This window comes from Rutidosis leptorrhynchoides, chromosome 1, assembly GCF_046630445.1.
Source record: "Rutidosis leptorrhynchoides isolate AG116_Rl617_1_P2 chromosome 1, CSIRO_AGI_Rlap_v1, whole genome shotgun sequence".
Lineage (NCBI taxonomy): Eukaryota > Viridiplantae > Streptophyta > Magnoliopsida > Asterales > Asteraceae > Rutidosis > Rutidosis leptorrhynchoides.
This window is the reverse complement of record NC_092333.1, coordinates 30805420-30828035: the sequence shown is the minus strand read 5'-3', so window position 1 is coordinate 30828035 and position 22616 is coordinate 30805420. Positions and strand designations below refer to the sequence as shown.

Below are 22616 nucleotides of genomic sequence, written 5' to 3'. Positions count from 1 at the left end.
TCTAAAAAAACGAAAAAAATTACTTCCCCCCCAAAAAGTGATTTCCTCTTGATATATATATATATATATATATATATATATATATATATATATGGGCATGATTAATGGGAAAGTAACCAATCGGGGGGAAGCAGGGGGAAGCAAATTTTTCTTTTCGTTTTTTTGGAATTTTTTTCAGGCATCAAGATCACACGAAAATATGAACATTTAAAAAAGATACTTCGTGATGAATGTTATTATTTAGGCGGGAAAACGATCGACAAAAATAACATTCAAGATAATATTGATCATGAAGAATGTCAAAGTTTTTTTTTCATGTTTTGTGAAGTACTTTTTTGTCAAAATTTAGTCCGATTTAGAGTTTAGGGTTTAGGGTTTAGTCCCTTAATCGAACATAAATCTGCTCAAATAGCAAAATTAATGTTGAGTGCATGAGGGAGTGTTTAAGAACGTTTATAGCTTTGATCTCCGGTCCAGTTTATCGTGAATAACCCTTATTGAGATGATGATCTATGAAAGGGTGATCAAAGCTACGTCCACTATTGATGGCAGTTGCCGCAACAATGGCCACTAAAGATGGTTACATATGGTTTATGTTCATGGAACATACCTGTTACCGTAAGAGTGTTTTCTGGATGCAATCTTAAGTTCGAGTAATAAAGAAAACGTTGTATCGAGTGAAGGAGGTTAGGGTCGTATTTATAATAAAAACCTAACCCTATATTACCTCATAATTAGGTTCTAGATCCTACCGAATAACAACCATAAATAACAGATTTATATTTGGAAAAGGATTACGTTTAACTATGGTTTAAATTATATCTGATTGCTTTCGTGTGCGTTAAGCAATACCCGCGTGCGCACCTCCTAATCAGATGTTCTGGCAATATTCTGGACGTGCGAGTCGCACGTGATACGCACGAGCGCCATGCGCGTAGGTACGCGTATCATTATCCCTAAACCCAAAACCCTAAATCCTAAACCCTAAACTCTAAACCGTTCGTGTTAAAGACTCAATCTAAATCTAAACCCTAAACCCAAAATTTCTAAACCCCAATATCTAAACCCTCAAAATACGCTCAAAAAATACGATAATTGTTATATATTAATTCTTCGAGCTTTTTCCCGCCAACATAAAAACATTTATCACAAAGTGTCTTTATTAAATGTTTTTATTTTCATCCAATCTATAATGTTCGTGAACAAATTTTTTTCAAAAAACAAAAAAAAAAATTTGCTTCTCCCCAATTGGTTACTTCCCCATTGATCCTACCAATATATATATATATATATATATATATATATATATATATATATATATATATATATTACTAACCCCGTCCCACATCGGTTTGTGAATGAAATAGAGTCCCTTATAAGCATAAAGTTGCGACAAACTAATATTTTTCAACATGGTTTTAGTTGTTAACCTGAAGATACCCGATTAGTCCACTGCTTTAGCTTGAGAGGCCAATTGTCTCATTAGTTATGACGGGCACTCGACTCGTACATCTCTTGGGACTGATTTGTGAGTCGTATCATTTAGTATCAGATCCATAGGTCTCTCGAGGTGTGACAGACATTCGGTTTGTGCATATCCTGGGGTATCCTCACAGGGTGTGACTTGCATGATGCTCGTGCATCTCATAGGGTATGGATCCTAAGTATTGATTATGTTTTGACCTAACTAGGATGTTAGGAGTTTAAGTTGGGAAGTGTAACGACCCGATTTTGAAAAAAAAAAATAAAATAAATAATAATAATAATAATAATAATAATAATAATAATAATAATAATAATAATAATAATAATAATAATAATAATAATAATAATAATAATAATAATAATAATAATAATAATAATAATACAGAGTACAAAGTTCGAGAATCGTTAACCCTATGGTGCACGCCGCACACAGCCAGCAGTCTTGGGGGACTGTTTTTGTCTTTTGTTTAAAGTCGTGACCTTGGGTGCAATTTTTCATGGGACGTATTTGGGAGCTAAAGGTATGATCTAGAAGCATCTCCCACTCATTTATCCTAACTCAAACACTCACAATTTAGTGTGAGAAGTGTTCTCGAGAGAGAGTTCAAGTAGTGAAGAAGAAGAGCATCCAGGCTTAAATCAAGACCCATCCTTGTTAAAGTTGCTTCCTAGCTCCATTTCACTTGTGAGGTAAAGCCCTAACTCGAATTTAATTGAGTAAATTTAGATTTTATAACTAAGGTTTGGGTTGAAATGGACTATAAACCCTTTTACTTAAGAAATTAGGGTTCTTGGGGTATGATTTGGTGTATGAACCCTAATTCGTGATATTTGGGTTAAATGGTGAAATTGCAAGTGCATGAGCTTGAAATGGCTAGATGTTCACTTGAACGCTTGCAATTTGGTGGGTTTGTGGTTCTATGAACCTGATTTTGGGTGTTGTCCCTAATTTTGGTCAAAACGAGTCTTGTACTCTTGTATTGAAATGGGTCATGAAGTACCTATAGTACTTGACCATAAGTTCTTTTTTGGTGAGTTTGGACTAAAATCACTAGCCATTAGTGATTTGGGGTGTTGAGGTCTTATTTGACCAAGTTGAAGGTTAATGTGCAATTCGGGTTAAAATTTGCACTCGTGTGATTTTGGGTCAAGCTATTAGTGCCTCTAGCTTGATATTGTGATTTTGATGCTAGGTGACTTGCTTTTGGATTATTCTTGAAGCTCTATCGCGTTACCAACTCATCTAAGTGATCAAGGCAAGTGGAGTATTTATATATGTGTGTATATATAGATTGTTTGCTTGTGTGTATATATATAGCGAGCGATACTAGTTGTAAGGTTCACTCTTCATTGGCCACTTGGTGCAAGGTGGTGAGTGATAACCGGAATGTTTCACTCTTCGCGACCTCGATTGCGGATTTAGTTCCTCTTCGGCGACCACACGTTGTTTTGGGATGTGGTGAGTGTCACTCAACGAATACACTCTTCGGCTACCACATTCGGGTGTACATGGCGATGTCGTCCGGAAGGTGCCTTAGCAGCCATGTGCATGTGCTTGGTAGTGTTAACTCATTTGATGACTAACACTATTTTGTATGGTTAACCATATTTGCCTACTGTAGTGTCATGTGTTATATTGGGATTGTATGCCTTGTGATGCTAGCTTGTTTGCGGTTATTTGTGTAAGTGGTACAAGTAAGTGATTTATGTATGTATGCATATAAGTATTGCACTCACTAAGCATTGTTGCTTATTCCTTCGTTGTTTATCGTTTTATAGCTTCTTGCACGTCGAAGGATAAAGGTAAAGGCTTGGCTTAGCTTGCGTGTTGATCGGTCATTGTTTGACACGATCGTTTGTACTTAAACATGATAAAAGTGATTACATTTAAGTGTAAAACAAGGTACTTTGATATAGTTTCGTATATTTCAGGTTTGTGGAGAAAAGAAGATAAAAGATGCTGAAAATGCTGAAAAAGTTATCTCATGCGCGCTGTTACGGTTTTGGCCATAACTTGAGCATACGACCTCCGATCGAGATGATTCAAAAGCCCAGACGTCCGTATTTCAGAGGGCTACAACTTTGGTTTTTATGGCTTGGCATAAAATACGCCACCCTTGGCGTAAAATACGCCATCTTCATTTTTTGGAGTAAAAATACGCCCAAGCTGAAAATACACTGGCGTAAAATACGCCAGGATTGGCGTAAAATACGCCAATACAAATATTTTGGTGCCGGGAAATACGAATTTTAGCTTTGTGATCAAGTTATCCAACCCCTATATAAAGGGAGCATTAGGGTTACGAAAAGGGAACTTTTTCCATCAGTTTTTGCACCAGAGATCACTCCCAAACACATCAAAAAACTCTCCAATCATCATTGTTCAAGGATTCAAGCTAGGATTAAGGTGTTGTTCATCATGCAAACTTCAAGAATCTCCATGATCATCATCACTAACATGCTTGGCTAGTCCTCTTAACTTTATCCTTTTCCATGAACAATTGAAATATGTATGATTTCATTCAAGATTATGTGATTTGTGATGTTTAATACTTTTAGATTATGCTATTGTGAATTAAGTTGATTGTTGATTAATGCAAGTTCTATGTTTTATTATTGCAAGTTAAATTATTGTGATTTAACAGTGTGTTCTTGATCCAACTTAGTGTTAATTAGATTAGGGATAAAGACACCTTGTCTAGATTACATAGTTTAATCCCAAAGTAATAGAAGTAATGAACTCAAGAAATCTTGTCTATGAGATTTGATCAACAATTGATAAACATAATACTTGTTTGAATGAATACATGTTAGATTGGGATTGTGAAAGGATAAAGGCTTTACTCTCATTGTTACATTTCAATACTTCCAATTGCACTTTAGTTTAAGTTTTAAGTTTTAAGTAGTTGATTAATCTTAGTAGTTTTTAGTTAAACCAACAAATCAATCCTGAAATTGCTTGCTAGTTAACCATAACTTCCCGTGGAACGAATCCTGCTTACCCTATCTAAAGTAGAGTAATTAGGCTATTTTTGGTCGACCCTTCGACACCGATCAAATTTTGGCGCCGCTGCCGGGGAAGTGTGCGCTTGATTGCAAGCTCTTATTTTATTGCTTTCGTGTTAAATTAGAAAAAACCATAAAAATTATAAAATCAAAAAAAAAAACCAAAAATATTGTTTTTGCTTATTTTGTTTTTGTCAGTTTTACGCTCGGTGTTCTTGTTTTTGTTAAAGTGCAGGTTAGTGTATGCAAACTCGGAGTTCGGGAGATCAAAATCTTAAGCCTTTAGACCCGGAAATCGAGAAATCCGCAAAAGCTAATCGAAAAGCTACAAGAATCTTAAAGGGCTCGACAGTGGCTTCAGCATCCACTCAACTACAGTTAGAGTCACATCCGATTGTTCCGTCAAACTCTCCTAAACCAGATTCCGATACTGAAGAGGAAGTTTTTGATCAACGAAATGAGATGGCTGAACGACAAAGAGGGGTAGATACCTACTACCAACCGGGTGATTTTGAGGATCACTCACCCATTGTTTTTCCTGCACCGGCAGGAGGAAACACACGACGATTTGAGGTCCGACCTCAACTCATTTCGATCTTGCCAACCTACTGGGGTATGGCTAACGAGGAACCATATGAACACATCACCGAGTTTAATGAGATATGTGCTACTAATCAGGTAAATGGTTTCACTGATGATGAGGTACGTCTGCGATTATTTCCTTACTCACTTAAAGATAAGGCAAAACGATGGTTTCTCTCTTTACCCGTCCGGAGTATTAATACTTGGGCGGAGATGAAAAAATAGTTTTTAGAGGAATTTTATCCCATAAGTAAAACTTCGAATATGCGTATGCAAATAAAATCTTTTAGGCAATTACCAGGTGAACTTTTTCATGAAGCATACGAACGTCTGAAGGAATTACTTAGATCTTGTCCCCACCACGAAATACCGAAATGGGAACTTGTCAAAGTTTTTTATGATGGTCTTGACTAGCAAAATAGACAATTGCTATTAGCGGCTAGTGGTGGTGTGTTTATGACTCGAAGTAGTGAGGATGAATGGGCATTTTTTGAGCAATTGAGTAAGGGTCAAAAACCCAAGCTTCGGTTGCACGGCAAACTCACAATCCTTCCCATGTTAACCGTGTGTCTAACTCGGGAGGGTCGACTAGGAATTTAGAAAAGGAATTAGATGAGATAAAAATGTTGCTTCCAATGTTTAACAACCCGAACCAGGGTGGTAGTGTTAATTTTGTGCAGGTTCAGGATGTGTGCGCGATATGTGGTGATGCTTCTCATTATGCAAACGGTTGCAAAAAGGGGATACCATTAGGGATAGAAGAGCAAGTGAATAAGGTTCAAGGGTCGAAGTATGATCCATACTCCAACACCTATAACCCAGGGTGGAGAAGTCATCCAAACTTTAGCTGGGACAACAACAACACAATGAATGCACCAAACCAACACCAAAACCATTACTCGAACCAAAACAACAACCAGTACAAAAGGCAAAACCAAAACCAAAATCATGACTATCAAAACCAAAACTTGTCTCAAAATAATCAACAAAGTCAATCCTCAAGCACGGATTCTAGGATGGAGTCATTCATGGAAGAGATGAAGAAAACTTTGGAAATTCAAAATAAGTCAATCGCGGCATTGGGTAAGCAAATTGGTCAAGTGGCGGAGGAAAAGGCAACACGAGAATCAGATACAATTCCGAGTTATACATTGCTTAACCCGAATCATGAATCGCAAGGAAGAGGACATGAATTGAACATGGTGGGCACTTTAAGAAATGGAAAGGCATATGATAACAAGATAAAAATGCCCAGGAAATCAGAAATCAAGTATGGTCAAGGTAAGTCTACTATTTTACATGATTTGAGTAATAATGTTAATGAAGTTTCGGTGGATTTTGGGATTGGGTTAAATGTTGAAAATTCGGTAGTTGAAAAGTTTGAGGAAACGGACATGGTGACTAATACCATTCCATTTCCCAAGGCTTTGGAGTCCCCGAACCAATTCCCTCATAGGAAAAAGGGACCAAAAATGGATGATATGTGGGAAACATTTAAACAAGTAAAAATAAATATTCCACTTATTGATGCAATTAAACAAATTCCTGCATATGCTAAGTTTTTAAAAGATTTGTGTGTTCAAAAGCGTAAACTCAACGCATCATTTCCCAAAAAGATAAAATTAACTGAAAAAGTGAGTGCTGTAATCTCGGGTTCACTTCCACCTAAGTTTAAGGACCCAGGGACACCTTTAATTTCGGTTACGGTGGGGAACGTCAATATTAAAAAGGCTTTGTTGGACTTAGGGTCCAGTATTAACATACTTCCATCGAGTCTTATTGAACGGTACGAGTTGGGAACTTTAAAACAAACTGATATTCTCATTCATCTTGCGGACCGGTCAATAAGAACTCCAAGGGGTATGTTAGAAAACGTGATTGTGAAAGTTGAGGATTTTTATTACCCAGTAGATTTTGTTGTTATGGACATTGAGACCAACTTTAGGGAGACCCAACCGACGATCATTCTTGGTCGTCCATTTTTAGCCACAATTGATGCTCTTATCAATTGTAGAACCGGGGTTTTGGACATTTCTTTTGGTAATAAGAGATCAAGGATTAATATTTTTAATTCATTACATACACCGAATGTCCAGGATTTTTTTTGTTAGATACTAACCATGAACAGGTTCAAAAGTATGCACCGGATGTGAAAGAGAAAGAGGATGTAAGGAAATTTAGTGAAGAGGGTATGACGAGTGAATTCATGGAATCTCAAATAAGAACTAATGCAGAAATTTTGATGAGTCAACAAGAATCGATACAAAATCTTGAGCGGGAATTGAAAAATCTGAGTCAAGTTCTTGAAACCAAGTTGAGTTCGTCAATTACCACCACTTGTTCATTGCCGGTGAAAGAAACAGCGATGGCAGTATCCACATTTGTTAAGGTAGATGAAAAAGTTTCTAAATGCGAAGAGGATGAAAAATTGGATACTCCGAAGACGATTGAGCATGTATCTAGTGATAACAAAATGGCGAATATGTGTGTTCGGAATGTGTCTGATGCTACACTTGAAAAATCTGAACAATCCGATGGAAAGGTAGTCGAAGTAATGGAGGAACCGTAGAAAAACTTGTTGAAAGGTTTGGAGGTCACAAGGTCAAAGTGAACAAGAATGTGAAGGTGACTTCTCAAGTTAATTATGAGGTATCTTCAAATTTAGAGGATCTTGAGGGGCCTAAGTGTGGGAGAGACAAGGAAAATCCACCACGTATTTTTGTGAGATCGCATGATAAGGTAGAGGAAGATAAGGATGACCCAGTGCTTGATCGTTCCATGAGGAAATTACATAGATGGGCTCATGATGCTAGGAGTAGAGGAGATGAAAGTTTGAGTAACCATCTTGTGTGTAACTTGTCTCCTAAGGAAAAAGATAAATTATTTGAGTTAATGCAAGTCACCAAGGAAGATGATGCATGGTTGGATTCTAAGTTGAGAAAAGTTAGAGTTAATGAAGATTCTCACAAAGCGAGAGAAGGAAGATCTTCTACAGTCCTGGAATTAGCTGAAGTAGAGAACGAGTTGTGTGCACGACTCAGAAATAAAAGTTGCACGAACTATGTGTAGAGTTTGTAAGTCTTTTTTAATTTATTTATATATTATTTTTCTTTATTTATTAGATAAATGAACTTTGTGGGTATGTTCACTGCAAGCCCTCACGAGACAAAACTCGTCCACCCAAGGGAATCGGGTGATTTAAAGGCTTGTTGCACATGCTAAGTGCAATCGTGTTCCCTACGAAAGTGGGCTAGTTAGATTTTATGTTTTCTTGTTGTTTTTATTTTGTAAGAATAAAGTTGGATGGAAGGAAACATGTTGTGTGATAAAATGAGAGTTGGTGTACTTATCACAATTATATTGGGAAGTTGCTTTTAATCTCGGGTAATATTGTTCTTTTTATTCTTTCTCTTTGTTTTATTTCCTCACTTTTGTTTAAAATAATTTTTAAACATGCATACGAGGACGTAGCATGACTTAAGTGTGGGGGGAGGAAGGAAATTTTCACAGTTGGCTTAGCTTGAAAAGGATGGTTGTGTTGATGTTTTATGAAATAAATGGTTCTAAAGTGCCTAGGTGGTCAAATTTTTAATTTTAAGGCTATAATTGAGATGTCGACCCATGAGAGTACCCATAGTTACTAAGAATTAACTTGGAAGTTTTTGGACTTGGCCGGTGAGAAATGATAGTGTTAGGCAATTTATCGAATGCATTTGACCTTGTTGACCTCGGCTAGTTAACTTTAAGAAATTGTATTCTCATGAGAAAAGAAAGGATGAAAATGAGATCCCATTGTTGTATTCTAGGTAAAGAATGATAAAGAAACACTTTAGGATTTTCTTTTTAAACCATTTTTTTTATTTTGCAGCCAGTCTACCCAGGTCGTTAGTACACAATTGTGTACTAGAATCAATTAGTTACCATTAGCAGCCTGAGCCTTTAGAATTAAACCAAAGAATAACCAATTTCCCATTCCCAACCTTATTTTAGGTTATTAATGTCGAATTTAATCAAACTTTATCTTGTTTAGATTTAGTAACATTAGGTGGCAACGCAACTCATTTTTACTAAGACATAATTGGTTTAAATTAGCATAGCAACTATAACTAGCTATCATGCTATAGTGTTTGTGGCTTTTTAATTAGTTTGACTCAGAGTGGTTTCCTAGGTTCCACAATGGATTCCAAGATTTACTCACTAGTATAAAAGTGCATAATAATGATGATGGTCACCAATGCGACACTTGTAGAGTTTACTCTTCCCTAGGCAAAGGTCGAAAGGGAGTACTTTATCTCACAAGCTTTGACAATGATATTCGCCACACCCAACACCCATCATCTACATTACATATATCTATATATCATTGTCACCATCACCACACATTCACCGTTACATTCTAAATGTTCTTAACATGGTAAATGATGTGTGCTATCATGAGAAGAAAAAAAAGAGAAAAGAAAAGAAAGAAAAAGGAGGAAGTGAAAGAGACGAATTTAAAAATATATGTGCCAAAAATTGTGAAACGATTGCCCTAAAAAGCATGGACCACTGAGGCATAAGAAAAATAAATGATGAAAAAAAAGAGTAGAAGAAGAGTATGCCAAAAATTGTGAAACGAGTGTCTTATAAAGCATGGACCACTGAGGCATAAAATTCGTTCTCATTGAAATGTCAAGGCTGAATTGCAAGACTCCTTATAACTTCACAAAAATACCTACACCTTTCATGTGATGCCTCGTACAAATGGGCAATGTAACCAAAATTCACTTCACCGAGCTTGTGGTATGGGGTATTTTCAATTAGACTTAGGGGGTTCATTGGTGTCAGGACTTAGAAGCTATGCACTTAGTACTAGTGTAGACAAGGGCATGAGTTTGGCTAATTGAAAAGTTAAGGAGGACAAAAACACAAAGATATGCACGATTCTAGTTATAGTTGACATTCCGATTTAAGTTAATTTATCTTTGTGCGAATGAGGGTCACGTTAAAATTTCTAAACCTTATAAAGTTTGATTGGTTCGACATTCGTAATCGCTTTACACCCATTTTTATTTGAGTCATGGCTAACCCAATGAAATCACTCCGGATGTAATTTAACCCATTTTGTGTTTCTTTTGACATGCTACTTAGATACATTTATATTGTTGTTAAAAGATTAAGTATGGATCATGAAAAGTTGTGAAGGATATTTGTTTAATTTAGTTCTAAGTACTGATCCATTTGACAATTTTGGGAAATGATTGAGGTTATTAATGTTATAAATAGCGTTGGAATTATTGAAAATGTTATATGAGGAATAATTTTATGATCGAAGCGTTAGAGGTTGAAAATTGTTTGAGGTTTTGAGTGATTGTCCCGTATTGTCCTTACATCTCGATTAATAGTTAAACGTTGTTTACGAAAAGTTATTTGAATCAAGGCCACTTAGGTATAGTTGTTTTATAGTCAAAAACAAATTTGCTTGAGGACAAGCAAAAGCCAAGTGTGGGGGGTTTGATCGGTCATTGTTTGACACGATCATTTGTACTTAAACATGATAAAAGTGATTACATTTAAGTGGAAAACAAGGTACTTTGATATAGTTTCGTATATTTCAGGTTTGTGGAGAAAAGAAGATAAAAGATGCTGAAAATGCTGAAAAAGTTGTCTCATGCGCGTTGTTACGGTTTTGGCCATAACTTGAGCATATGACCTCCGATCGAGATGATTCAAAAGCCCGGACGTCCGTATTTCAGAGGGCTACAACTTTGGTTTTTATGGCTTGGCGTAAAATACGCCATCTCTTGGGTCCTTTCAGTGCAAAAGTCATTTTCTGGCATAAAAATACGCCCAAGCTGAAAGGATTGGCGTAAAATACGCCAATACAAATATTTTGGTGCCGGGAAATACGAATTTTAGCTTTGTGATCAAGTTATTCAACCCCTATATAAAGGGAGCATTAAGGTTACGAAAAGGGAACTTTTTTCATCAGTTTTTGCATCAGAGATCACTCCCAAACACATCAAAAAACTCTCCAATCATCATTGTTCAAGGATTCAAGCTAGGATTAAGGTGTTGTTCATCATGCAAACTTCAAGAATCTCCATGATCATCATCACTAACATGCTTGGCTAGTCCTCTTAACTTTATCCTTTTCCATGAACAATTGAAATATGTATGATTTCATTCAAGATTATGTGATTTGTGATGTTTAATACTTTTAGATTATGCTATTGTGAATTAAGTTGATTGTTGATTAATGCAAGTTCTATGTTTTATTATTGCAAGTTAAATTATTGTGATTTAACAGTGTGTTCTTGATCCAACTTAGTGTTAATTAGATTAGGGATAAAGACAACTTGTCTAGATTGCATAGTTTAATCCCAAAGTAATAGAAGTAATGAACTCAAGAAATCTTGTCTATGAGATTTGATCAACAATTGATAAACATAATACTTGTTTGAATGAATACATGTTAGATTGGGATTGTGAAAGGATAAAGGCTTTACTCTCATTGTTACATTTCAATACTTCCAATTGCACTTTAGTTTAAGTTTTAAGTTTTAAGTAGTTGATTAATCTTAGTAGTTCTTAGTTAAACCAACAAACGAATCCTAAAATTGCCTGCTAACTTCTCGTGAAACAAATCCTGCTTACCCTATCTAAAGTAGAGTAATTAGGTTATTTTTGGTTGACCCTTCGACACTGATCACGTGTCGCTGGTCTTGGAAAGACGCTTTTGGTAATGGTCCCGACGGTCATGCTCACTTGTGGATCGAATTATTATAATGGGTTGTGTAAAACTTTCGTCAAACTATGGGACTTGAGTGCCCGATGTTGTAAACTCGTATTAACTGTATTTTGTTTAAGCACGAATTGTTGTAATTTGGGAACAAGGTTTGAATTTGTGATGGCAAGTAAAACGTTTCGTATGTCGCAAAAACTTGTGTAACTAAGTCCTTTTTTCTTAGTTAAACCAACAAACCAATCCTGAAATTGCTTGTTAGTTAACTATAACTTCCCGTGGAACGAATCATGCTTACCCTATCTAAAGTAGAGTAAATAGGCTATTTTTGGTCGACCCTTCGACACTGATCACGTGTCGGTGGTCTTGGAAAGACGCTTTTGGTAATGGTCCCGACGGTCATGCTCACTTGTGGGTCGAATTATTATAATGGGTTGTGTTAAACTTTCGTCAAACTATGGGACTTGAGTGCCCGATGTTGTAAACTCGTATTAACTGTATTTTGTTTAAGCACGAATTATTGTAATTTGGGAACAAGGTTTGAATTTGTGATGGCAAGTAAAACGTTTCCTATGTCGCAAAAACTTGTGTAACTAAGTCCTTTTGGTTCGGGTTTGAGTGGGTAACTTAAATGGGTCAAAAGTGCTTAAAATGGGGGAAAACCTGACTGGGTGGTGTGTGCACCACGCACATGCATGTGTGTGCCACGTACATACGAAGAAAATACGGACAGAAATAATAACACAGAGGTGCGCGTCGCGCACCCCTATATGGCGTGCCACACATGTTTATAAAAAAAAAAATTTACTCTCATCTTTTGAGTCGAATTGGGTTGGGTCGTTTCAGGGAGTTTGTAATAAACCTGTCCCACTTCAGTTTGTGAAAGAAATAGATTCCCTTATAAGCATAAAATTGTAGCTAACTAATATCTCATATCATGGTTTTATGTGATAACCCGGAAAATTTCCGATTAAATTTAAACTAAACCTCGACTAATTCCGACGATTCACAAACAAATAATTTTAAATACTTAAATATATATATATATATATATATATATATATATATATATATATATATATATATATATATATATATATATATATATATATATAATAACTTGAAATATAATTTATAATACGATTTAATTATAATCAAATATGAAAAATCATATATAAGATAATATAGTTGTTATATTATTACTATTATTAATATTAATATTAATATTAATATTAATATCAGTATTGGTTATATTATTATTTGCAATATAATAAAATGTGATACATTTAAATTGTTATATTATTATTACTAGTATTATTAACATTTTATAATGATTATTATCATTATTATTAATTATAATTAAAAATTATCATTTTATTGTCATATTAATATTATTATTAATATTTTATCTTTTTATCATCATTATTATTATTTGTTATTATTATTTGTACTATTATTATCATTATTAATTGTTATTAAACTAATTTATCATTATTTTTAAGTTTATTATTACTAGTATCTTATCAATATTATTATTATTATTATTATTATTATTATTATTATCATCATCATTATTATTATTATTATTATTATTATTATTATTATTATTATTATTAATATAATTATTATTATTAGTATTATTATTATTAATATATTTACTAAATATTAATATTAATTAAAAACAAAAAGAACAGACATAAACCAAAATACCTAAATTAGGTCAAACATTATTTGTATTTTTTTAGTCGATCATGATCTCTGCTTTATATTTTTATATATTTATTCGTGATTTTTATCTGCTTTATTTGTTTTATATTTTATTTCTGTTTTGTTCTTGATCGTGATTTTTAGTCGACACCCACATTCTTGCATTATAAATCAACCTAATTCAGTGTTATGGAGTACCAAACGATCTCACATTATCAATTATCAATTGCAACAGATACATTATTTATTTTATTTTTTTTAACCGTCATCACCTCTATTCTTGGTTCATGTTAGCAATAGCTCGAATTCGAATCAAACTTCAAAATCTAATAATGCAATCTTGTTAGGAATCCTTTATTCATACTCTCTGCAAAAACTCAGCTTCTAATTCTTTATATCGAATACAAATTTTCGAGTCAAAGTTATATTTTCAAAAAGTATTTGTCCTTCGTGAAATTCAAGTTTGTTGTAGTGTTTCTGGTTCAATTGATAGTTTAGAAAGTTTATAGGAGTGATTTGAAATATAATTTGTGTTATAAACTTTAGCCAAAACAGTCTCAAATCCAAAATCAAGATTTAAGTTATATATATATATATATATATATATATATATATATATATATATATATATATATATATATATATATATATATATATATATATATATATATTCCGAAACAGCAGCTGCTGCTTTCAATTTTTTTTCTTTTTCTGTTTTGATAAACCAGTCCACTCTCATTCAGGCCATTTTCGTTTAAATTCTTAGTCTCAGTTCAAATCTATAACTTATTGTTGTTATGATTATGGGAGTTATTCAATCGGGTTATTGAAGAAGAAGGAGAAACAGTTAGTAAAAATGGTTAAATAAAAATTGGATACGTATTATAACAGATAAATTGGGACAGAGTGATGGTTTGAGTGTGTTTGTGTTAAGCGGGAGGTCGCGGGTTCGAGCTCGGTTTGGGGCATTTTTTTTTAAAAGGGCTTATTTTGAGGTAGTTTTCATTTCCTAAAATTTTTAATATTATTATTATTATTATTATTATTATTACTATTATTACTATTATTATAAGTTTATGAAAATGATTTAAATTAAAATTAATTTATGATTTATATGAATTAGTATTATTAAAATTAATATTATAGTTATTATTATTAATTAGTATTATTAACATAAGTATTACTATTAATATTATTAATAAGATTATAATTATTAGTATTAAAATTACTATCATTATCACCATTATTACTAAAAGTAACCGTACTTTAAATTCTATCAAAATTTCTTGTAAAATTAGTATTATTGAAATTAATATTTTTAATAAAATTATCATTTTAATAATTATCTTTATTAAAAAGTGTCATTATTAAAATTAACTTATTAACAATACTATTATTATTATTATTATTATTACATATCACTATATTCTTATTATTAAAAGGATATTAATTAAACTATATATAAAAGATATCAATTAATATATTTTATATATTCTTTATCATAAATAAACTTTAATATATTAAAATGTCATAACGAATGATAAATATTAGTATATATAAAATATATAAATTAAATATATTAAATTTATCTAATATAACACATAAAAATAACAAATAAAGTCATTAATAATATATAAACTTGTTCAATTACCATTATACATGTTAATATATATACTTGATATAGGTTCGTGAATCCGAGGTCAACTCTGTACTTGTTCAGTGTCATCCTATGCATATTTACTACAAACTATCGTATCATATCGTGAGTTTCATTTGCTCCCTTTTTATCTATATTTTTGGGCTGAGAATACATGTACTATTTTTATAAATGATAGACACAAGTACAAACTATTATGCGACCAACATGAGTACTTTTATTGTGTTGATATGTAACATGTTATTGTGTTCATATGAAACATGCAAAACCCTGCTTTGTAATATCATTAATTGCTATAATAATGATCTCAGGTCAATTGGTGGTATAATAATGATCTCGACAATTACATATGTATTGTCTCGGGGTAAAATCGTTTAGTTTTGATATTATACGCTCATGGCATACTTTTGATATACATGATATATTGACTTATATTATATTAAATCTTGTGATCTATTACTGAAATCATTATTTATGACAAACCTATGAACTCACTCAACCTCGTGTTGACTTTTTAAAGCATGTTTATTCTCAGGTACTTAAATATTGCTTCCGCTGTATATCTGCTGCTTTGATGATGATTTCTTGCCGTGCTTGGAGTCTCATTGCATTACTTACCAATTCATTTAAAAACATTTAATGCTCTAAATACAATGTAATCTATTTATCTCCCGCTGCAAAAAACAAAATAAAACGTCTCATATAGAGTCGTTCTCGTTTATACAACTGTGATTTGATATAATTAGTCACAAATACCCCAGGACCTATTTGGGGGTGTGACATTTTAGTTGTTACCTAGATATACCCGATTAGTCCACCGCTTTAGCTTTTGAGGGCGACTGTTTCTCGGGTTGTGACAGACACTCGGCTCGTGCATCTCTTGGGGCCGATTTGCGGGATGTTTCACCTGGTATTAGAGCCATATGCCTCTCGAGGTGTGACGAAAACTTGATTCATGCATCTCCTAAGGTATCCTCACGTGGTATGACATGCACGATGCTCGTGCATCTCATGGGGTATACGAGGACATAAGGAGTTTAAGTTGTGGAGTGTGTAATAACCTTTTTCCACATATGTTTGTGAAAGAAATATTGAGTCTCTTATAAGCATAAAATTGTGGCTAACTAAAATCTCCCACCACGATTTTAGTTGTTAACTTGGAGATACCCGATTAGTCTACTACTTTAGCTTGTGAGGGCGATTGTCTCTCGGGTTGTGACGGGCACTCGGCTCATGCATCTCTTGGGGCTGATTTGCGGTCTATTATATATATATATATATATATATATATATATATATATATATATATATATATATATATATATATATATATATATCTGTGTGTGTGTGTGTGTGCGTGTGCGTGTGCGTGTGTGGGAAATATTCGGCGCTAAGTGACCCTTTTGGGATAAAGGAATAAGTTAATTTAGTTTTTTATAACAATAAAATTAGAGCTTGGATTTTAGAACCCTAAACCCTAAACTCTAAATCGTTCGTGTTAAACGCTAATTTTAAACCCTAAACCCTAAAATCTAACTCCTAAACCTTAAAATCTAACATAAACTCTAAATCATAAATTTATACCTAAAATGTAGAAATTGAATGTAGAATAACATGTTCTACATATAATAATATGATTTGTTGCATTTAACAAAATTGTTCGATCAACTCTAATTTAGTGCGTCCGTCCTTTTTTTTTTGTTCGACCAACTAGTTTCGGAGTTTTCCGGTCTAAAAAGATTCTCATTTGATCGTTGATATATATATATATATATATATATATATATATATATATATATATATATATATATATGTATGTATGTATGTATCTATATATATGTATGTATGTATGTATGTATGTATGTATGTATGTATGTATGTATGTATGTATGTATGTATGTGATGTAATATGTTATACCAACATGATTTTACATTGTTTAATTTAAACATTATTTTAGACTATGTATAATCTAACTTATAATTCAGAGTATGTCTTATCGAGTACTAACTAACAACTTATTTAATATTTAGTTTGACTGAGTTACAACCCCATAAAAATGTGTTAATTCTATACAAATTTTACTAAATGTATATTTGATCGTCTCGCTCCATACATCACGACTCACGAGGCATCATAGAATCTATACATGATATAAACGTGTGACAATAATTCTACGTGTCAACTCCTGATTAATTTAAGCCACGTGCTACTCCTCTTTCATTCATGTCACGTGTCAGTCTATTAATTATTTTCATCTATTAGTTAAATTATTAGACTTCATAATTTAAATTAATATAAAAATTTCAGTACTCAAAATATTAAATTATATTACTATATAATAATATTATATGTTCTAATATTATAATGTTATAATAATTTAATATTAACAACGATAGATGTTATAGTCATATTAATATAGCATATTTCGTATAAATCATTATAAAATTATTTTAAATGGTCATAAATAATATTTTTTAAACGATACATTGATTTAATATATATATATATATATATATATATATATATATATATATATATATTGTCATATATTGAAAATCATTTACATTTACTATATATTTTTATCGTAACAAAAATAATTAAAATAGATATTTTTATTAACATTATAATATTATTTATGAATGACATTCTATATAATATAAAATTAATTTACAGTTTGCGAATAAATTTTAAAAAAATACGTTAATATAATATAAGTAGAATATTAGATAAACGCACGAGCTCATTTTGGTCAATTGAAGTTAAAATTGTTATTTGATAATACTTATAGATTTTTAAATGTATGTCTGCTCTACTTCGTTTGAGATTCTGACATAATGAAATTAGTTTGTGCTCTAAAAACATATATATACAATTAGAGATGTACATAAAATATTATTCTTAACGATCGGTTTTAAAACAAATTTTTAGGGGCTCATGTTAGGTGTTTTATCGATTATTTATCAATTGAAGTTAAAATGATTCCAACGTACGAGCTCATAATCTATGCGTTAGTATTTAATACTAATATTTATGATACATATATTATCAGTAATAAAGAATTTTTTTTATTGTAATTGTATTATACATTTGATAAGCATTAATATTAACTAGAAAAAAATTCGACCGCGCGTTGCTGCGGTTGTATTCATCGAGCGGTCGAATTTGGATATACATTGTTTGGTACCTAATATATCTAATAGGTTGGGTTGTTTGTTGTACGTGTATGTATATGTATGAAATATAGCCCGAAATATTTAGTGTTTTTTTAACGATGTCCATTTCGCGTATAGCTAGTCACGTTGTGTTCGTAAAATTATTTCGAGTTGAATGGTGGTCTCGAAAAAATTTAACTCGAACTGAGCGAGAAGATAGGACCCGTTAAAAAATTGGGTGGAATTAGTTTCTTTTATTTTAATAAAAATATACATTTACGCTTTCCACCCCTGAAAAAATGTAAACTTGAGGGGCCGTTGTGTAAATTGAGCCAAATTCGAGGGACCGGTTGTGGTGTGAACACAAACCCAAAACGACAATTCAAAATAACTTAAACGACGAAATTCACCACGTGTTTTAGTATATAGGTATAAAATATAATTTAAGCATAAGAGAGAAACAAGGAAAAGATAAATATCAATAGAGCTAAACTTATACTCTGTAGTAACATAAAAGATACAAATAGATTGTAAATCTACAAAAAAAAAAAACCACGTGGTACTTAGTTTTTCGAGAATATGCTAGTTCTATATTTCCAAACCGCATAAAAACTTTCGTACAACAAGCCTCCGATCCAGCGCATCAATCATGTTTTCTAAAAACATCGACGACATATGTACCGACCATGTTTTAAATGTAGTTAATTGTATCAAAACTGAAGTGTATGTGTGACGCCCCGTACAAAATCATCGTGTACGGATCATCAACAACAGGATCATTACAAGGTCAAACATTATACGCTGTTTAAAAACCAGTTTTGCATTCATGAAAAGATAACGTTTTACAAAAGATAACGTGCTTCTACGAACAGAAAGCATAAACATAAGTACGTGACTCAAAGGTCATTATAAAGCCATTATTCAAACATAACATAAGTTGTGAATGCAAGATAAAAGTTCCATGATTGAGACATCTCTAAGTAATGCAGCGGAAGTCTAACAGCAGTCTAACAGTGGAAGCAACAACGTCTAAGCACCTGAGAAAAACATGTTAAAAAGTCAACACGAACGTTGGTGAGCTATAGTTTTTGTAATTAACGATATAATGTAGACTATGAGATTTCGTTTTCAAAACAGTATGAAAAGTATATGCTTATCCATAGGCACCTGGTAACTAACTTAACGTAAAAATAATATATTACCCCCTAAAAGTACATTTGGCGAGTGCGTATGTTCTCAAACTATTAAACACCCGTTAAATGCTAGCGCGACTAGCCCGAGTGGGGATGTCAAACCCTATAGATCCATATCTAAGATTCGCGTCTACCGGTTCAAAAACCAATAGTTAAACGTTACAGTGCTAAGGGGAAAGTTTATGCCGTTATATAACCCACACATATAAAAAGTTTAAGTACTCGTGTCTAGTATGTAAAACATAAAAAGCGCATGTATTCTCAGTCCCAAAAATAGTTAAAGTAAAAAGGGAAGCTATAACTCACAGTGATAAATGCGGTAAAAGTCGATATGAAAAGTATGCAAGTAGTAAGTTGGTCCAAACAAGTAAGTTGGTCTATCCAAAAGTTCCTCAACCTAAGTCAATGGTTGCTAAGTCAGTAAATTGTCCCAAAAGGTTTTAAAGTAAATAAATTAAGTCTTAAGTATCATCATCATCATCATTTGTAAAAGATAAAGTAAGTTTTCAACAAGAATAGAGATCGAAACAAAAGGCTGACTTCGGACAGCTGTTACGACCTCTATACAAACTGAAGAGACGCGTGGTCAGTGGCCAAGGCTCCGTATGTGAGTCCTCGTACCGTTGTCCAAATTTTCAGATCCTAACTCGATGTCGTTTGACCGTGGCGACGGTTCAAGCGCGAGTAGGTCAGAATTTTCAGCACGTCGTTACTGTGACGACCCGGAAATTTCCGACCAAGTTTAAACTTAATCTTTATATGAATTCAACACGATAAGCAAAGTCTGTAATGTTGAATCACAAAATTTTGAGTTGTTTCATATATTCGTTTGACCTTCGACCATTCCCGACGATTCACGAACAACTATTTGTAAATAGATAACATATATATTTAAATAGGTATTTATAATTTGAAATATAATTTGGAATATTATATAATTAAATTATTAGAATTTATATTGTAAAATAAATAAAATAAAATGCGATGTAATGGAAACTATATTTATGAATACATAGATATATATATAAATATGTATATAAATACTACTTGTAAATATATAAAGTTATATTAAATCTATTTTTTAAAAATATATAATATATTTGTTTTAGTAATTAAACTTGCTATTTTAAAATTGTATATATATAGAAAGGGAATATATTAAAAATAAATGATTTCGAGCTTAATTAGTAAACGTCAGTAATACTCGGTTGACATTTCGTTAGCGTTCATATAGATTTAACATGAGTTTATGAAGGATTAAAATAAAAGTTTAACTGTAAATCGATTACGAAGATTTTTGATTTGTTAAAAGTATTTTTACCTTTTTAAGTTTAAACATTAGTACTCCGTACATATAAATTGGAACAGAAAATAAATAAATTTCGAATCTTTTTGATCATGTTTCAAAAAGGTAATGACCAGAATAAATAAATGGTCTTAATTTAAAAATTTGAGATTTTTAGGAACAATTTTATACGTTAACTGTTTAGCAATGGACACGCTCCGTAAAACTGTCGGCAGAGTAATAGTAATTACAAAGATTAAGGTTGCTACACTGTACTAGTTCCATTTCTTTTCAATTCATAAAGACTTTAGAGTAGATTTAATATTATATTATTATTATTAATTATTAAATTATATTATAATATATACATATATATGTTTATATATATGCTTGATGAATCAGGAACCCAACATCACTAATCAACAATCCTTCTTCTTCACCATCTTCAGTCGAATCAAACCATCACCTTCGTAAAGATTGGACGACCACCATCATCGAGCCACTATCACCAAAACCATAATATGTTTGTATCGGTTTCCTTTCGAACACCCTTATCACCTCAATTCACCGCTACCATTTGACCCTCACAACCAACACCTTTCTAACTCTCTCGCTCTCTCTATACTTCTCTCCTATCTTATTTGAAAAACCGCCATAGCCACCCCAATATTGCCATCATTTTCTGTTATTACTCATAAACCACCTACACTCTACAATTTCTCGCTGCTAAACCACAGCTACAATACCAAACTATTAATGTTGCCATTTGTCTGCTGCTCATTTTTTTTAGTTAGTTGCTAGGCTGTTACTTGAACTAATCGATTTTTCTGTGCAAGCTAGATCAAAACCCATCAACCTTACTATTTCTGTTTTTTGGTTCATCATAAGAACCATCACCACACAGACTAACTTTCGATCACCATTAGAATCAATCGAGAACTACTACTTGTATTCTATTTCATTATTCACGTTCGAAGAAAATCCTCATAAACCACCCTACCCCCACCAAGAGTCATCATCTCATCATCATCTTCAACGAAACTCCATCTGCATGCTTCTCTATTTTCATTATGAACAGACCCATAACCGAACACCATCACCATCGTGATAGTATTGCTTACGTTCGGTTTTAAGATCTGTTTTCTGTTTCGTAATCGATAATGATTATGATAAATGATAATGAAGACGGAATGATGATAATGTTAATCAATGATGTCACGAGGATTGAACGATGATGGTGAACGTTTGTCGACTTGTGCTGCTCGTGAATGTTTTCTGTACATTGAAATCTTAATACAACTTGGATCTATTTAAACTATTTAGGAGTGGGTTTGCTTTGGCCACTAAACTGAAATCGTAACATCCACATATTAAGTTGGGCTAATTTATTTTGGGCCGAGGGTGTTTGTTTTGTTGGATCGAGAAGATAAATGAAGAGGAGATAAGGTTACATTTACGTACGATGATGATGAATAAAGAAAAAGAAACTGATAGATTTATAGGATACGATATATATTTATTCTGTGGTATTAAAATCGAAATAGAGGAACAGAGGAATGGTTCACTGTGTTTGGGTTTAACCGAGAGGTCTCGGGTTCGAGCCTTGTCTGAGTCATTTATTTTTGTGAAAAGCTTCAAAGGTAGTTATTTTTATTATTATTATTACTATTATTATTATTATTATTATTATTATTATTATTATTATTATTATTATTATTATTATTATTATTATTATTGTTATAATGATTATTGTTATAATTATTAACATTATTATTATTAGTAAAATCATTATTTTTATAGTTATTATTATTAACATTCTTTAAG

General features: G+C 32.4%; 1 protein-coding gene across 1 annotated transcript in view; it reads left to right on the top strand.

The window, feature by feature from the left end:
- Nucleotides 1-5696: 5696 nt before the first annotated feature.
- The window catches only part of LOC139854631 (uncharacterized), a 221381-nt gene continuing 204461 nt past the window's right edge, over nucleotides 5697-22616 (top strand). The window contains exon 1 of the mRNA XM_071843940.1: nucleotides 5697-6707. Coding sequence (XP_071700041.1) covers nucleotides 5697-6707 — 1011 coding nt within the window. The remainder of the gene's footprint in view (nucleotides 6708-22616) is intronic.